Here is a 19,612-nt window from a genome sequence, read left to right as displayed (position 1 = left end):
TATCTGTCAACCTCCAAGCTTCCCTCATCAACGTCAACTAAGTTCGACATAATCTCAGGCTATTGTTATTTTTAGCAGTTAAATGTTATCGCCTTAATGAGGAGGTTAAACATAGTTGCACCTTGGTATTGAATTATTCGTTTCTCAATGGGGTGAGGGAAGGAGACCAAGGAGAGGTACTGAATGAGGTCTTTGTCCAATCTGTACTTAAGGCTGGGAGTCATGTGACAAAGGGATAATACTATGAATATAAAGTTTTGTATACATAGTTGATTAATATCATATGATATAGTTATATTATATATTTAATAATATTATATAATATAGTTATTACATAATATAGTTGTTCATGGCTACATGTTTAAAGGACCACTGCTCTCAGAATCTCTACTTTTTATTGAAGGTTCTTAAAAGCTCAAAGATGATTTTTTTTTCTAGATAATGCAGATGTTCCTGGCATCATAACTTGCAGAATCTGCTGCCCCATTAGGCATGGTTCTAGCAGCAAGTCCATTCTTCACCCCCTTGGTGCCACCTGATCATAGCTGTAGTCAAACAATCCTAAACATTTTCTTGGCTGCTGCCTGAAATATTCAACGGAAAACAAAAAGTTCATATGATTGGGTTGTTCAAACACCCAATAGCTTGTAAATTGGCATTTTGAAAATGATTTTTGCTGATTTCCACATTCACTCGCATTCTGTAATTTTGAAGACTGGCACAATGGCTTTATATTGTTGCCTTGTCATTATCATGTCCTGTTTGAAGTTTGCATGGGGTGTGGCCTGCTTCATTTGTGGATGAAAAATCCAGCTCTTAGGAATGGAATAATACGTTGCACACACCATTCGTGTCATTAAAAAATTACCATTTGACTTAGTATGCAAAATGCTATGGAAATAAAGCAATAAATAAAGAAAATAAGCATGAAAGATATTTGAAACTGCATATGGAGCAGAATTCTCAGCAGGAAAAAAATAAGGTTCCAGAAAACTTTTCTTTTTATCAGCTTTGTTTTATTTCATTATGTAGGTGGAACAACAAGATGTACGTATTTAAACAAGTAAACAGTAATTTTGTCTTTTAACATAGATACATACATTTGGATGCACAATCACAACAAAAATTGCACTAAAACAATGTTTGAACAGTGCCTATTTCTGTAAATAATTACAATACTTAGCACTGCAACAAAGTTCAGCTTTCATTTCTGATTTACAAACATCACTTATAAATTACATATCTGTCAGTGAGGCAAAAGCGCCACTAATGCCCTGATCTCAAGTTTTAATGACCTGAGACTTCAACAAATTCAAACACAGTTTAGTACCTGGAATGTGTTAAACTACAGTTGGACTCCAATACATTGTACAGAAGTCCATAATTGCTCTTTCCTTTGTACTTCCTGTCCTATAAATGTTGCATTGTTAACTCCATTGACTATGTTTAACTGTTTATTTTGGCCAGTGGAGCGTTAATGCAATAGAGCGCCTGTAAAACTCTGTATACCTGCTGTTGCAGCAAAAAGGCTGTAAATATCCCATATTAAAATGTCTGATCATTACATCCCTATTTGAAACTGTTCAAATTATTCAATGTGGAAGGCTTCTAAATGCGTCACTCTACAATACATTTAAATTCGCAGACTATGCTGATTCGAAACTCAATGTCACATAACAGACACATTGACTTACAAAATAAATATACATCAATCACAAAAAATGGCTCTTAAGTATTACAGTAAGGACTCTTTAAATTAATTTGCTTAAATATCAAATAAATAGTGGTTAATACATAATTTTGCTTTAGCCGTGGTAAATGTTTGAAAAATATTTTCATGAATAGGAAAAAATATTAACAAAATCAAAATATTTTCTGAAAAAATTATCAAAACATGTCAGTTATAAAATATTCTCACTCCACATAAAAAGGGAATAAATCACACTAATAAAGTAATAAATAATACAATACAAAAATAACCTGACTTGTGTTAATTAAATTCTTAAAAGTTTGTACTGGATCAGCATAAGGAATAACACTCCCTCATGCACTCCAGATGCTTGTGTCTTTCTTTTAAATTCAGTTTTATCTGGATTAAAAACAAAACTAAATAAATAGACAACATTAAATAAATAGGTAGAGTCAACATACAGAATTCAGAATAGTTTACATATTTGCTTTCCAGATTCATTTTAAATGTTATTTTAAAATTTACATAATAAGATTACGGACAACTTGTTCTAAACAAGTGCAATTTCTATGTTCGTAATTGCTATAAATATTTCTAAACCAATATCAATCACAAATTTACTGTATTTACAGGGTAAGTGAACAGTTCATATACAATTTTTTTTTAAACCTGAATGCCCTTTACAGCTTGTTTGATGCTCTCCAGTAGTGCTTTATTTTCTGGGTTCTGGTAGCATTCCATATTGGTATACATATCTGTGAGGGTACTAACATATGCGTCAAAGTTCTGTTCGCTGATTGGTTCCTGCTAAAGAATAAAGAGGGAAAAAAAATCAAGAAATGTCAATTTCTTACAGTTCTGAAATAAACAAAATTTTGAATTTTATACAGTTGGATGTTATTACAGTGACCTTACAAAACATGAAGATATCATTGTTTTTTACCACTATGAAGCCTCCATAAGTGTAAGTGTACTTTTTAAAAAACTAGATGCTGTAAAACTTAAGTATGAGGCAATACTTCAAAACAAAGTTAAATGACAGTATCTTCTTACATTGTGTCTACAATGTAGTGAAATCAGTCAATGTTGTTTATAAGGGCTCTTAGCATGAACTGGAAAAGGTTAGGGGTGCTACTACAAGTTAGGTAAAGATCTAGCATACACTTTTAGTCAGAGTTTTATTTCCTCCAACCACACACTAAAACACAGTCACCTTCTGGCTGACTCTGCTTTATATACTTTTACATTGTTATTTTGATCAACTTGTTTGGACAAATGGCACCACACCTTTGGAAGGATATACTGGCACAGGGGAAAATACAATGTAGGTTTACAAGAATGTTACCTGGACTTCAAAGGCTAAGTTATGATCTGATCAAAGTCTTCAAGATATTAACAGGAAGAGACAGGATAGAGGAAGATAAACTATTTCCAATGGTTGGGGATTCTGGAACTAGAGGGCATTGTCTCAACATTAAGGGTAGATTGTTCAGGAGCGATGTTAGGGTGACGAGAGGTAGGGAACTCTCGAACAAATGGCAGTTGAAGCTAGATCAGTTGTTAATTTCAAATCAGAGTTAAATAAATGTTTGTAAAGCAAAGATATTAAGGTATGGGCCAAAGGCAGGTTAATGCAGTTAGATCATCCATGATTTCAATGAATGGCAGTGGAACAGGCTCAAAGGGCTAAATAACCTACTCCTGTTCCTATGTTGCTATAAGTCATCGAGAGTAGATTGCTTGAAGTATTTTAAAAAAAGTAGATAGATTTTTGAACTATCAGAAAGTTCTTTGATGAGGTGTATGAACAAGGAGTTGAGACCCGGAACCAATCAGCCATGACCATTGGATGGCTCGAGAGGCTAAATAGTCTATTCCATTCCCTATAGCTTACATTCATACTTTGTGATGGAACAAGACTCCTCTACATTTGCATACAATTACGTAATTACACAACATATTTTGCCTCGTCACCTTTAACTCCTATTTAGCATCCTATTAAAAGAATTAAATCCTAACAGATTCCTGCCTTTCTGTAAAAAGGAAAATATACACAATGATAATATGTTGTTACAGATTATATAATAATGCCACTGACAAACTCTATATACTATCCCATCCTTAAAAAGTATTCAGTAAGATTACATGAATATTTTCTGTTCTCTTGATATAACACAGGACACTGTGTTTGAGGGCATCTAATGACTTTTGCAAATCACTCCGATATCTGAACATTTGCATTAACACATCTTATTTTTGAAATTTCCTTTCTAACATTTCGTTCATATTCATGAGATCAGTGCACGATCTTTTTTTTGCAACATTCTTCACCAAGTGGGCATTGTCTCAGAGTGAATAATTATCAAAACAGCATTCTGCAGGTACATTTTTCCCCTTTTTTGGTCATTATGTAGGAGTTCGTTTAGAGTATTAGATGATTGTATAGCCATTGTCTTGCTTGTATTGATGACTGTATTGCTTCTACCAGTGCAGGTTTCTCTACAGCTAAGGTGCTTTTAACTACTCTTCTTAATCTTTTTGATTCCTAAGCTAACAGACAACATTTGTCATTTCTTCCCACAAAAAATATAATAAATCCTGCTATACTTGAAAAATCATTGGTAAGATGAGAATGTGTGGCACCGCTAAAATAATGACTAATTTCATTCTTTCAGTGTCACCCAGGGTTGGAAATCAGAATGAACATTGGTATTAACTTAATTTATGAAGTCATAGAGATGTATAGAATGGAAACAAACCCTTTGGTCCAAATCATCCATGCCATTTTAATGCTTTATTCACCTTCACACTTTTCCAACAGTACCATATCTCAACATGATGCTTCATTCTAGTACATCAAAACACATATCTGGTTTAGTTAGTGTGCAGAACACCAGTTTAATTAAACTTCTCAACCAATCTACTTCTTCCTGAGTCATACAGTCTTCTTTGGTGAGAATTTGGTTGGGTTTATTGGGATCCTTTTAACATTCTCCTCTGAGAGACCAGTGATTCAGAGCTATCCTGTTTAATATCCAATCTCAGATACCTGTATTTAAAAGTTGCTGAATTTCTCCTTTATATGAAGCTTAATACTCATATTGCAAAACTTAAATCATGGCTGAATCGAATCAAAAAACTAAAACAGCCGATTAACTCAAAACAAAATCTGGCAGATTCAGTCAAAATGTGGAAGAGGAAATAATGCACCCCAGTCCCACAGTTCCCATCTGTCACAAGAAACCTCAAATGTGCCAGCTCGTCATGCATCGACTAATTAGTTCATAACATCTGTTAGTCTTGTTACCTTTAACTCCTAAACATTTAGCATCCTACATATTAATGGTGGGGGCGGGGCTGATTGATATCAAAGCAGTGGGCTGATGCTATATACAGTCATTTCTTTTATAATTCGTTGGTTGCATTCTTATTAAAATCGTGCAATAAAAATAGCACTTAAAATGTTTGCAATGGAATTGCATTATAGTCAACACATTTTTAAAGTTTGTGCTTTAGAAACAGCGCCACCTATTCGTCAATCACGTTACAGCCAATTCACGTTGACGAAAAGCGCGTTATAGCAGAACAACTATATATCTATTTTCTACAGTACTAATAGTCCTGCATCTGAACGGCTGAAATCTCTCAATTATGGTTAAAAATGACACATTTTGTGGACAACATATAACTCAGAGCCCAACACTGTAAATTAAGAACATAACAAAGTCAGGATATCTATCGGAAACATACATTTAGGCAAAACTGATACTGGGTTTACATAACTTAGGAGTATGAATTACAAATTAAGTTCTGTATGAAAGTTTAAATGCAAAAGAATGTTTAGAATATATTTAGTTAAGATAATTTTTGCTGTATTTGTAGAATTTTAAAGGATATACTCTTTAAAATGAACTATGCATTTTATCAATTCTAACATGGAAGTAAAGTTACCGAATGTTACTACTATGTTACTTCAGGCACTTAAGCCACAGGTGAAGTGCCTGAAGATTGGAGGGTGAGTAATGTTGTCCCGTTATTTAAGAAAGGCTGCAGGGGAATGCCTGGGAACTACAGACAGGTGAGCCTAATGTCTGTGGTAAGTAAGTTGTTAGAGGGAATTCTCAGAGACAGGATCTAGAGGTATTTGGAGAGGCAAGGACTCATTTGGGATAGTCAGCATGGCTTTCTGCCTGAGAAACCATGCCTCACGAATATGATTGAGGTTTTTGAAGGGGTGACCAAGAATGTAGATGAGGGCAGCGCTGCAGATCTTTTCTGCATGGACTTTAACAAAGCCTTTGACAAGGTACCACATGGTCGGTTGTTGAATAAGGTTAAATCTCATAGGATGCAGAGACAGCTAGCCATAGGGATACAAAATTGGTTTGAATGTAGAAGACAGAGAGCGGTGGTAGAATTGTTTTCAAACTGGACGCCTGTGATCAGTGGTGTGCCACAGGGATTGGTGCTGGGTCCACTGTTATTTGTCATTTATATAAATGTTTTGGATGTGAATTTAGGAAGCATGGTTAGTTTGCGATTACACCATGATTGGTGGTATAGTGGACAATAATGAAGTTTATTTGGGAATGCAGCGAGATCTTGAAGAACTGGGCTGTGGGCTGAGAAATGGCTCATGGAGTTTAATTTAGATACATGCAAGGTGTTGTATTTTGGTGGGTCAAACCAGATCAGGACTTATACAGTCAATGGTAGGGCCTTGGGGAGAGTACAGAAAAAAGAGATCCAGGAGTGCTGGTTCATAGTTCCTTGAAAGTGGAGTCATAGGTAGACAGAGTGATGAAGAAGGCTTTAAGTATGCCTGATTTAATTGGTCAGAGCACTGAATACGGGAGTTGGGACATCTTGTTGCAGTTGTACAAGGCATTGGTAAGGGCACATTTGGGGTACTGCATCAAGTTCTGGTCGCCCTTGTCTAGGAAGGATATTATTAATCTAGAAAGAGTGCAGAAAAGATTTACTAGGATGTTACCTGGACAGGATGGTTTGAGTTATATAGAGAGATTGGATAGGCTTGGACTTTTTGCCCCAGAATATAGGAGACTGAGGGGTGATCTTATAGAAGTCCATAAAATCATGAGAGACATACATAAGGTAGATAGCCAACAGCTTTTTCTCATGGTAGGGGAGTCTAAAACTAGATGGCATATGTTTCAGGTGAGAGCAGAGAGATACAAAATATCCAGAGGGGCACTTTTTTCTCCAGACGATGGTGACTATCTGCAATGGGCTGCCAGAGGAGTGGTGGAAGTGAGTACAATTTCATCATTTAAGAAACATTTAGACAAATACATGAATGGGATTGGTATGGAGGGATATGGACCAGAGACAGGCAAACGGGACTAGGCCAATTGTGAAACGGGGCAAGATGGGCAAGTTGGGCCAACTGGCTGGCTTCCATACTGTAAACTTCTAAGAATCTATGGCTCCAAGAGCTAAAATTTATTTTGAATGAGCTTCAGATTCACACTGGCACAATGCGCTTCAACACATTTTATTCACACACCACTACCTACAGGAAAGAGATGTAAATGCCTTGATTGTAAAACACTGGTTACTAAACCTGAGTTGAGTAACCTACACTCTGGAAATTAAAGCACACTCCTTACATTACAGTTAACACAAGACAACATTATAAATGGGAAAATTTGTAGTCCACAATAATTACTGCTGTATGAACCACTAGCTGGATCTTGTAATGTTAGATATGATTTGCTTCCAAATATATGTTGATACTCTATGTTTCTTCACATTTATCTGATTAGTTTATTATCTGAACTGTCACATGAACTGTCATATGAACTGCAAAGAAAGTTTAATTGAAAATTCAATTGTAACTGCATTAACAAGCTTACATCATTGCCTTATCTTTACAATCTAATATCTACTTTTGATTGAGACAACAAACAGATTTATTTTTTAAGCAATAAAATGACTAATTATTCTTTCTCACAATAGTTTTCAGCATTGTAACAAATGCATATTTCACATCTCACAACGAGAAGGTAGTTCCTGTACGCAGCATAATCTGAATATCACATCTATAGGAACTGAGAGTATTCTACATGTTCTGGAGTTCTATCATAGTTTGCTCCTTTAGGAATCATGTCTACTTCTTTTAAATGATATAAACTATCTCAAGAGATGCAAGTTAGTTATGGCCAATTTCAAAGCCATAACCAGTTGGGTATTGATAAAGCCAGTCCAATTTAAAAGCGGGAATCAACCTTGGATTATTATTGTCTCATTTCTTCAATTTTGTGCAGGATGCTGGGACTGAAGATGGAGGTGATGATGGGCAATTGTGAATATTTGAAGTCAGGTGAATGCCATTGCTCCTCCTAGCTCCTGAAGAAGGGCCTGTGCCCGAAACGTCGAATCTCCTGTTCCCTGGATGCTGCCTGACCTGCTGTGCTGTTCCAGCAATAAAGTTTCAACTTTGATCTCCAGCATCTGCAGACCTCACTTTCTCCTCCTAGCTCAATGCAAACATGGCTCAGATCTTCCGATGGAAAGATAATCTTTGCAGCAACTTAGACACAAAGTTGCATGATGGGACCAAGCGGAGCTTGCAATGCAGCTAACCCTACTGAGATAACTGAAACTCCTGATAGGCAATTACTTGGTGTATGGAAACCACTGAAAATATTCCCAACTCTGAGTTAGAGTAAGACAGGAATGGTTCCAACTCGCTTAACTCACTTACCTACAGACATTTAGAGGAATTAGACCTACTGTACATGTCCTTGGTCAGTATTAAATTGAACAATTTATTCATGAGTGACAACTCCCTATCCTTACTACACCCACTGACCCCACCCCTCCATGGACACCTTACTCCCTACCCTCTTAATCACTTACCCACATTTAAGTGCTAGAAATCAACAACATTGAATATTTTTGAAAATAAATAACAACAAATAACTACACTTAGAATTATTGTTACATAAAAATGATACTGACATAAATTGACAACATAAGAATAAGATAGAAGCTGCAGGAGCCACAACAATGGAGAGGAGGATTGGAAAGACTGGGCCTCTCACTCTCACGTGAGGTATGTATGGAAGTAGCCAACAAAGTAGCCAAAAAATATGGTCTCCCTGACCTGGAGTATCAAACAGGATCCAGGAGGACATGACAGCTTTCAGACACAAAACTGGACACTCTGATGTGTCCAACATTCACCTTCACAGCATTCCCCAGGTAGGTCAACATACCTTGAAGTTACATTTATTACTCTTCCTACAGGCACCTCACACCAACTCTGAGCACCATTAACTTGCACTCAATCTCAGTCTATTGGACTTTCACATCCATGTCTCTCACCTACTCTTTAGAAATTTCACTCTTCAGCACATTAGCTGTTATCTGCACTCATTACTCTATGCTTCCTCTCTCTCAGGACAAGTCAGTACACAATATGGCTAGAAGCAGAGACACATGGTGAGAGGAGGGATATGCATGGACACCTGTTATACTGGAAAGAAGGTCTTTTTCAATAAGACTGCTGATATAGTTGGTGCGATGACCTTTGATCTGGTAACAGTCAAGAAAATTTCAATAGTTTTTATTATATTTGGAGAATATGTACTTGTTTTATAAAAGAAAATTGTAAGGATTTTAAAGAGATTGCTTCAATTGTAAGGGGGTCAGTTATATTTTATTTGGGTAAGAAATAGCGGTTCCTGTGACTTGGTGACCCTTGACCTGAAAGCAGTACCAACAAAAGGAAAGTAAAAACACCAAAGTTGTGTTGTCAGACACCAAGGAGAGCTGTAAGCAGAATGTAAGCAGCACAAAGAGAAAACAAATTGAAGCTGAAAGGGAAACACAGAGTTTATATGAGAAACCTGTGAAAGCTCAATGAAAAACCTAATTCCCTATTTTACAGGAATTAGAAAATACAACTCAAGATGATCTCAGTTAAGCATTGCATGAGCACATTACAAGTAATTGAACTCTGAAAATGGTATGAACAGTTCAGGTACACTAGTAGCCACGTTTATCAGGGATCCAGATGGCAAACAGGGTGCGCTGGTTAGTTGGTTGAAAAAAAAACAAGGAAAACTATGTTATCAAGACTGTTGTAACCAGGGGGATAAGACGTTTGTGGGTGAGCGCCTGCTCAGTATTAACTATCTGGGAATGATGGATAGAATTTGGTTGCTGGTGAGTACAACTTGAGGACCAAATCCATTGAGTGGAAAGTGAGAGATCCCATGTTTTGCAGGCTAAGTTGGAAATACTGTGTGATTACATGCAGTGCCACATTTGAATGAGGAATGATATGAATCCCTGTGATTTTGTGGCACATACCTTTGTTGTATCAACTATTTAAGGTTAAATTTGCCATTGTATTTGAAGTATGGTCTGTTTATTTATTTTGCTTTATGATACCCTGGATTGTATCAGTAACATCCTACCATGACAGTCTTGGCTCTTGAGGCACTCTCTCTTGAGATGTGGTGTGGCTTCCTTCTGGGTAGATCTTAGTATCTATTCTCTCTGCCATTTGAAGAGGCGTGCTGGCTGAGGAGAATTCAGCCAGTGCTGCTGGTGTTGTTCTTGATGCTGACAAAGCAGTTAGCAATGGTACAGCTTCTATCCTTGACTGTCAGCAAAGTTGAAGCTGCCTAAGTTGCTTCCTTGCCAACCCGAAGGCTGATGACAGAGAAGTGCTCCTGAAGATAAGTATCGGCTTGATAGGTAGTATGCTTTTAAAAAGTTAGCAATCACCAATGATAGCACTATCTGATGGAAGAAGTGTTTTGAACAGTAGTTGCTCAACGGATAGAGCTGGAACCTTCAGTGCAGTTGATAAAAGCTCTCACAGCTTGTCGGTTTCACTGAAGCTCTCTCCACTGTACATCTGCCTGAGTGACCCTGGAGAGTTGCTGACAGATTGGAATGCAGCTTACATGGCTCAGAAATTCAGGTTTCAGTTCTAAATTACCTTTAAAATGGTTTCTTAACAATCTCAACAACTTAGACATTATTTATTCATTGATTTATCATTTGCCCTCCTCTCTTTTAAGCCATTTCTGGTGAAATATAGTGGAGGGATCCCAACCTGACATCATTTTCTTCGACTTCCCAGCTTGCTTATTTCCTGGGAAAGCTACCCCCAACACATCACAATATCTATGCATGTGTACAATTGTTTGTTATCGATCCTTCTTTCTTAAATCTCTTTTCGCTTTTCCCATGTTAAATGGAGTCACCACAATGCTAATTGATCATATCAGCCACTGGATGAGCCATTCATTTTATTTGGTGGGTTGCTTTATAGCAAGGTATCTGTCCTGCTACTAAGACTCTCCATTTTTTTCACACTGGGGATCAACACCAATGCACAATACTTCAGCAGAGCTGCACCCATCAGAGAGAGACAACTGGTGATGGTTTAACCTGAAGGTCACCATGCCTCAGGTGAGGGGTGAGGTTGAGAAGGAGAATTCTTCATGGCAGTGTTTGTCTGCACCAATACCTCAGTTCCCTCCTGGCCAACAACCCAGAACAGTGTGGCTTAGAGGCAAGGGTGCTGCAGACTGAGACACAAGACTCCCAGCTTTTAATTGTTGCTTATGGATAAGGGGCTGAAAGATATACTCTACTATGTCATGGTTTTATGTAAAAAAAGATTGTGACCAAGCAATGTTGTGGAAGGCCTTGATACAAATAGTTCAAAATTTGAAATTTCCACTTGAAATACGTAAGCATAATGTTGGTCTGTGTGTGAACAATTTCAAGCATTTTAATTATAGGCTCCTAATAATAAACATTTGTTTTATTTTGGTCTTTGGCTGCCAACTCCCAGGTATAAGTTGGCTGAGGCTGGTGACTACATTAATGCATTCCTGAAACCTTGGCCATAATGTAAGTGCAGCCAGTAAGTTTCACAGATTTAATGACATGGAATTGAATTACAAAATGAGTAACAGGAAAAATAAGCAATCATGATATCGAAGATATAAGTGCATGGACCAGTTGTGATATCAGCCCAGCAGATGTTTGCAATTTGACTCATGGCTAAATGCACAAGATGACGGCAAAGATTATGTTGAGTTCCGAGGAGTATTAATTGTATTCTGAAATCGTAAATCATAAATACAATCAATCAGATTAAAATTCTAATGCTGTCCAATGACTCCCTTCATCAATATAAAACATTTCTTGTGGAATTATGGCACCGGACTTTAACTCATTATTGAAAGCATGAAGAAGCAAATAAGCAGGTTAAATTTCATAAATTGTACACCTTATGAATAATCTTATGGGCAGAAAATTTGTGGGCACATTCATTTCAATGTTAGAATTCTCAATATGTGCTCACAGCAGGGGAAACACTGCGTCAGCAGCACAAATGTATAAAATTATCTGCAATATCATCAGAATAATACTCAGCTATGAAAGACCTTGACAGAAGCAGATAGTGAGAGAATATAACGCACAACAAGCTTGCTTACCATTTGAGGCAGTTTTATATCAGCAAGGCTACGTATCAGTGCCTGACTCAACCCAGCCAGCTCTTTGAATAAGGCTTCATTTTGCTCTTCAATCACTTTATTTTCATCCTCGATAGTTTTTAAATTTTTTTCCATGTTAGAAATCTGAAAGGCATTAGTACTGAGTTTTAGGACTGTGGTTCGGTGAATGTTAACATACCTTCAATTTTGTCATTAGTCTGTTCCTTTTTTCAATCAACCTGTTCAGACATATTATGATACACTCTGCGGCAGGTAGGACCTGCTGGTCCATAGGTAGAGGCACTACCACTGAACCACAAGAGTCATACTAATCTGGTTAATTAATGCATTTATACACCCACAACTATTTCAATTGCTCCTAGTATTATTTCAGCTGAGTAAAAATTAAACACATGAAAACAACAGATACTGCTCTTACTATCAACTATGATGACGCTGCTGAAATACACATTATGAATAACTTATTTTTACAAAAATATATTTTATTTTATTCCTAAAAATGATAAATATAATTTTATATTATAAATTACAAAAATATTTCAATGTGAATCTGACAGAATTTATAATAACATTCAAACTGTCTCCACGCGATATGAATGTAACTGACTTCATATTTACAAGATGGACTTCAAATATACAGCCCAAGACCCAAGGAAAACAATTCAAATTGAAAATTACAAGAAGTTCTACAAAAGATGCAGAATTTGGATATACAATACTACACTGTAATGTGCCTCAAACCATTTTCAATACTCTTGTTTTACAATGTGCATTCTTTGTATGGCAGACAGACTGAGGCAATTCTACAGTTCCCAGTCCCCAATTGTATTACTGCTGAAAAGCCTTCAACCACAACATTTTCCCAATGCGCCTCTGCAGTAGCTTGTCCAAGCTTTAACATGTCACCTCAGCATGTAGTCCACAATCTTGGAATATGCCAATATGCAGTACTCAATCAAGAACAGCTCCTGTGACTTGAAGACCAGCAAGTTTGAGATGGCTAGAATACAAGAGCAGGGATGTGCTGCTGAAGCTGTGTAATGCTCTGGTCAAAACGCAGTTGGAATATTGTGAGCAGTTTTGGGGCCCATATCTAATGAAGGATGTGCTGGCCAAAGGAGGTTCACAAGAATTATCCTGGGAATGAAGGGCTTGTTATAGGGCTTGCCAGGCAATGAGCAGTGGAGGACCCTAGGCGTGTACTCGATGTGGAGTTTAGAAAAATGAGGGCGATCTCATTGAAACTTTTAATACTGAGAGGCATGGATACTGTAGACATGAAGAAGATGTCTCCATTAGTAGGAAAAACTAGATCCTGAAGGGACAGCCTCAGAGTGAAGAGACAACCCTTTAGAACTAACATAAACAGGAATTTCTTCAGTCAGAGGGTGGTTAATCTGAGAAACTCATTGCTGCAGAAGGCTATGGAGGACAAGTTATTGAGTGTATTTAAGACAGAGCTAGATAGATTCTCGATTGGTATCTGGATTACAGGGAGAAGGTAGGAGAATGGGGTTGAGAAATATATCCGTCATGATTGAAGGGCAGAGCAGACTCAATGAGCTGAATGCCCTTATTATGCTCCTATATTTTATCCTATATCTTATAGTCTTATTATGAGCAGACCAAAGCACATCAGTGTTCATTCCTGGAATGTATAGTGTCCTGTGTCACAGAGCTACTGGGGTTGAATCTTGACAAAAATCATTGCCTTTTTCTCCCTGCTGTTTTGGAATTGATGCATTTCCCTTGTTCCTCTCTTGCCTTCTGAACATCTTCGAGGGTGAAGAAATCTCTTGATGTTCGAGTCGATTGCATCCCATCAAGAGTGTGGAAGCTTCAAAGAGGGTTTTCATTGCTCTCCAAAGTTTGAAAACTCTTTTGAGTTCCTCGATGTTTCATGGTGTCAGTAGACTCACGTTTAATTTACATGTGTCCTGGACATACCTCTCCTCTTCCTGTTGGTGACAGTCAGCCAGTAGGAGGCTGAGGTCAGAGAGGAACACTGACTTGGTGTTTGTGCCTCATGCATTCACATTGTATTCATCAACAGGAAGCCTACGCTGTAAAGTACAGTCCTGTCTCACTTCAATCAGGTGTAGCTATGCTGCGCATTCAAGCAACGAGATACGATTTGTGCTACTCAAATGCCAGGCAATGACCATCTCCAATAAGAGACAATCTAATAACTTCCCCTTTACATTTAATGCTGTTTTTATCACCGAGTCCCCTAATATTAACATCCTGGGGGGGATCATTGACCAGAAACTCGACTTACCATATAAATACAGTGGCTATAAGAGTAGGTCAAAGGCTAGGAATATCGCAGTCAATAACTCATCTCCTGACTCCATAAATCCTGTTCACCCTCTACAAAGCACAGATTAGGGGTCTGACGCACTATTCCCCACTTGCCTTGACACCATCCAAGACGAAGCACCACATCCATAAACATTCAGTCACCCCACTCCCCGATGCTCAGCATGTGTACTATCTACAAGGTGCACAGCAAAAATTCACCAAGAGTCCTGAGACAGCACCTTCCAACCTCATGACTATTTCCATCTGGAAGGACAAAGGCAGCAGATACATGGGAACACCACTAGCTGCAATTTCCCGTCTAAGCTACTCACCACCCTGACTTGGGAAATATATCACTATTCCTCACTGTCACTGGGTCAAAATCCTGGAATTCCCTCCTTAAGGGCACTGTGGGTTTACTTATAGAACATTGTTGGAGTGGTTCAAGAAGGAAGGTCATCACTACATTCTCAAGAGCAACTAGGAATGGGTAATAAAAAACTGGCCCAGCCAGTAATGCCCACATCCCATGAGTGAATAAAAAAAACTCCATCTTCAGGGTTGCTGAACACACTGTGCAACTGAGCGTTTTTTGTTGTTTCCATCCAATGTGTGAATATGGCATTTAGTTTGCTATTGGGCCTGCTGGATCATCCAGCTGCGTCGATGATACCATTGAAAACATTGCCCAGGATGACTGGCTGGAAATCACTTGAAAGGCTCCTCGGCCTCTCCTTTTCAGATCTCTTCATGGGTTTGACTTGGTGGGGACAGTCGAGGGACTCCTTCCTAATAGTCACATTCATTTTTCTGTGTACAGGTCCCTCCTTTATTTCGCTTTTTGTGTATAACTGAGGCTGTGGTTTGGGCATCTCTTCAGATACGTCACACAGGAAACATTACTTAGTTTGCTTGCAGTCCTTTGCCTGGTGGCCAACCTGCTTGTAGTTCTTCCAAAAGACATTACTGCAGTTGGCTGTCACCTGGCCAGATTTTCCATTTGGGAGGCAAAGCCACAGAGGATAGAGGGAGGGGGAGGACTGCTCCCATATCATCGACCTTCGGAGCTAGCTTGACCAACCATTTATTGGTCCAGATTTCAACGATATCTTTATCTTCAGTACAGTTCTTAACTTTGACAATGTACCGAATTAGGAAGATGAGGACATTCTTGATGGGAACATATGTATTATAAAGTTGCACATTCACCACTCAAGCCTATTGGGACAGCAGATTAATGAATGGTTCTGCTGTGAGGATTTTCAGCTGGGCAGATTCTTCTTGTCCTTGAAGAACTTTATACAGGTCTTCATGTTTGTGAAGGTCACATCAAAGTATCCAGTGCTATGGAGGTCCTACAGTCAATGGATGCCTGATGCTTCAAATCCACTTGTTTCCAACAGATTGTTCCTGATGAAGAAAATTCAGTCTACTGTGTAGCTTCTTCACCAACTTTCATCGCCACCCAAATTGTGCTATGTACGCTTTCTGGACATCACTGATAATAAATCACACTTTCCTTATCATGACCTACCCCTGCCAGGTAAGTAACTTGCCTCAGAAAAATAAACTTAATTTTACACATTAATGTAAGAACAGAGGGTCATGACAGATCCTAAAAGTTCTACATCATGGGAATGTTTACTGCACGTAGATAAACCCAAATAAGTTACTTTTACTGCCTTTTACTAAGAAAGAGACTAACATTAGCAGAGTAACCACATAAAGTGATAATAACTGAAAAATACAAATGGGAAATTGCATTATTAGCAGATTAGTTGCCATGTTAAATATACAATCAATGGTACATTGGGCTGGATTACCTACTGAGGGTAGGTTCCCTTCATTTCAGTTTAAAAACCGGGGCTGAGCTTGTCTCTGCTTAGCTGGCTCACTCTGCTTTGGTATTTTGAACAGCAATCCATTAATTAATATGAGCCGGGTCTTCAGTTCTTCTCAAGAAGGATGTCCCACATCATGAACCTGCTGGCCAATAGAGGCTTACAACTCTCTACACTGGAGTGCCAGCAGGACTCATGGTCACTGCTAGTATTTCAGGTAGGTCAAGGAGGTGGCTTCCAGCAATATATCCAGACACTCAGAAATGTCCAGGTTCTTAATGGGGCCAGACTGACATGTCCCAGCAAGGTTGGGTGGTGGGGAGAGGGGAATCTGTTGGACGTGGTGTGGAGGCAGCAGGTGTGGGGAGGAAAAGGGAAGGGACCCTCCATTTGGCACTAGATATCCGGAGAAAAGACAGTATTGGCAATGGCCTAGTGTATTATTGCTCGAATATTAATCCAGAAACTCAGCAAATGGTGGAATTTGAATTCAATAAAAATCTGGAATTAAGAGACTAATAATGGCCATGAATTCACCGTCGATTGTTGGAAAAACACATCTGGTTGACTAATGTTCTTTAGGGAAGAACATCTGCCATCCTTACCTGGTCTGGCCTACATATGACTCCAGACCACAGCAATATGGTTGACTCTGAACTGCCATCTGGGCAGTTAGGATAGGCAATAAACGCTGGCCTAGCCAGAGCTGTGAGTAAATAAGAAAAACTCTTTGTTCTCACTGGCAAACTGAAAGCTTGAACTCTCTGGGCTGCATGGGAATGGCAGTGTTGCTCGTCATATCAGAGTGGAGGTGGCATGAGGCTATTCATTGGACGTTTAATGGCTTCTTATGGGCCTCAATTGGGTCAAAGCTGTGAAACCCACTTGATGGCTCCCCTGTGGCTTGTAAAATCATACTAGGGGCTAATGGCAGGCATGTCAACGAAGACAGATCAATTTATAAAACACAAACAGAAATTGCTGGAAAAACTCAGCGAGTTTGGCAACATCTGTGAAGAGAAAACAGAGTTAATGTTTTGAGTCCAGTGACCCTTCCCCTGAAATACTACTGCTCACATGTGGCCAATATTTTAAATCTAGCCTCAAATATTGAGGAAATAAAATCTCAGTTTGGTACCTGTAATGGTCCAATGTAATATGAGTTTGGAAACTTCAATTATGGTAAGGTTTTAGAACATAAAATTGATATGAATTGGTAATTCATTGAATCAGGTATGGGATATATTTATCACAACTATCTGACAGGGTGCTCTTCTGATGTTGGGCCAGAGTACAGACCACTTTACTCTAAAACCAGCTACATATATTGCACAGGAGCTGGGAAGATCACAAAAGAATATCTTCAAACTCTCCAAGTCAAAAACATTTTAAGGTGATGTTTCTTACAATATGATATAAAAATCCAGTCTACTCCAACAGGTATGAAAGATTTAAAAAAAGACACTTTCATTTTTTAAATGTTTACTCTGCAGGCTAAAACATTAAATAATTAGCTTTCTGATGAAAACTTACCAAACCGAAATATTAACTGTATTGTTCATTATGTCAAATTTCCAGTATTTGTTAAAGTTACTTGTTCATTTAAGATGGTATGTTTTGATGTTAGCAATTTATTCATATACTTCTGTTGTAAAAGCATTGGATCAAAAATATCTGTTGTAAAATAAAGCTTTCTTTGAATTAGAACCCTCCCATAATTTTACCTGTGACTGCAATTTCACCATATTGGATTCCATTTCAGTGTTGGATTCATTTAACTCATTGATCTCTTTGTCAAGTTGCTTAATTTCTTCATCGTTTTCAATTGCTGTGAGAACAGAAAGTGAATTAGAGAAAGTAGTCATTGTTTCTATACAAAATCTATGAAAAGCTGTTTGTATGACATTCCACTATTCATGCTTGTAATAGAGGTGTTAATCCCTTATTTTGAAAACAAGTCATAAGAATTCCTTAAGTGTTTGCCGGGTGTTAGTGCCAACATTCATTTTCTAGCATGTAGATAGAAAATGCAGACATTAAAAGGGAAGTAAAGGATTGGAAAAACTTTTATTTTTCAAAATATCCTCCTTTTAAATCTCTCTAGATATTAAACAAAAACACCAAATTGCTGCCATCTAAGACACTATTAAATGGCAACTCCTTCCTTCCCTTCCTCTCCAGCCTACTCCAGTGTTGTCAATTATAAAAAGCATTGTAAAGTAGCTCAATCTCTGTGAAGGTGACCAAATGATACTCTGGAGTTGGCTGACTCCGAAGAGTCATAATAAATTTTGAGAATACAAACTGAGAGGTTGGTTAGCATTGGTACAGCTTTTTGGTCTCACCTACTGAATTCTGCAATGGAGCCACTTTCAAATGATTTCTTACTTGGCTATCACTGCTAAGATTGAATGTTGAAAGAGACCTTATATAAAAGTTTCCAGATTGAACATAAAATTGACTATCTAATAAAAAGTGCTGAGAGCATAATTCTTGTATAAAAATAAGTACTTCTGAGCAATTTTCTTCCCATTCAAGGCAATCAATAGTATCACTCTGTTGGTTATTTTCTCCCATAATACAGTTGTTAATATGATACCAAGGAAGCAGTTAACCAACAATGCCATCAAGGAGCCCTAACAAAACTGAAGTAAATGGAAATCAGGGGGGAAAACTCTACTCTAGTTTGAAGTGATAGGTGACATAAAGGGAGATACCTGCAGTTGTTAAAGGTCAATCATCCCAGTCCATATATGACTGTATAGTTTCTTAAGGGTTCTGTCCTAGACCCTATCTTCAACTGCTTCATCATTACCATCATAAGGTTAGAGGTGGGGATGTTCACTGATGATTGCATTACGTTCACTAGCCTTTGTGGCTCCTCAGATGCTGAAGTTTCTGGCCATCTTAAATAAGACAGAATCCAACCATTACCCTTTAAAATTCAATAGCAATACCTTCTTCGAATTCCCTACTATCAAGATCCTAGGGGTTACCATTGACCAGAATCAGTACTGGGAAGGCCGAATAAATATTATGTCTACAAGAGCAGATCAGAAGCTGGGAATCCTATATCATGTAACTCACCTCCTGAATCATCAAAGTCTGCCAACATCTGCAGTACACAAAACAAGAGTTTGCTTGAATACTCTCACTTGCCTGGAAGACAGCAGCTCCCACATCACTCAAGAAACCTGACACCATCCAGTACAATGTGACCTGATTGAACCGCAACTTCAACATTTACTCCTTCCACCACTGACACACAG

The 19,612-nt window shown here is 38.1% G+C and overlaps 1 protein-coding gene across 11 annotated transcripts in view; it reads right to left on the bottom strand.

Moving 5' to 3' along the window:
* Window positions 1–1,000: 1,000 nt before the first annotated feature.
* LOC122560152 (myelin transcription factor 1) overlaps window positions 1,001–19,612 on the bottom strand; it is a 79,491-nt gene continuing 60,879 nt past the window's right edge. For 10 of the 11 annotated variants that reach the window (XM_043710467.2, XM_043710468.2, XM_043710464.2 and 7 more), the window contains 3 exons: window positions 18,068–18,171; window positions 12,181–12,324; window positions 1,001–2,497 (listed from right to left, as the gene is read on the bottom strand). In XM_043710467.2, the coding sequence (XP_043566402.1) occupies window positions 2,354–2,497; window positions 12,181–12,324; window positions 18,068–18,171 (392 nt within the window). In that variant the 3' untranslated portion in view covers window positions 1,001–2,353. The remainder of the gene's footprint in view (window positions 2,498–12,180; window positions 12,325–18,067; window positions 18,172–19,612) is intronic. The other variant, XM_087994856.1, reaches the window with a different exon arrangement.

Source organism: Chiloscyllium plagiosum, unplaced genomic scaffold, assembly GCF_037043375.1.
Source record: "Chiloscyllium plagiosum isolate Xiang-an unplaced genomic scaffold, Cpla_swu_hap1 HiC_scaffold_15, whole genome shotgun sequence".
NCBI classification, from domain to species: domain Eukaryota; kingdom Metazoa; phylum Chordata; class Chondrichthyes; order Orectolobiformes; family Hemiscylliidae; genus Chiloscyllium; species Chiloscyllium plagiosum.
Note: the sequence above shows the minus strand (reverse complement) of the source record. Positions and strands in the feature narration are given on the sequence as shown.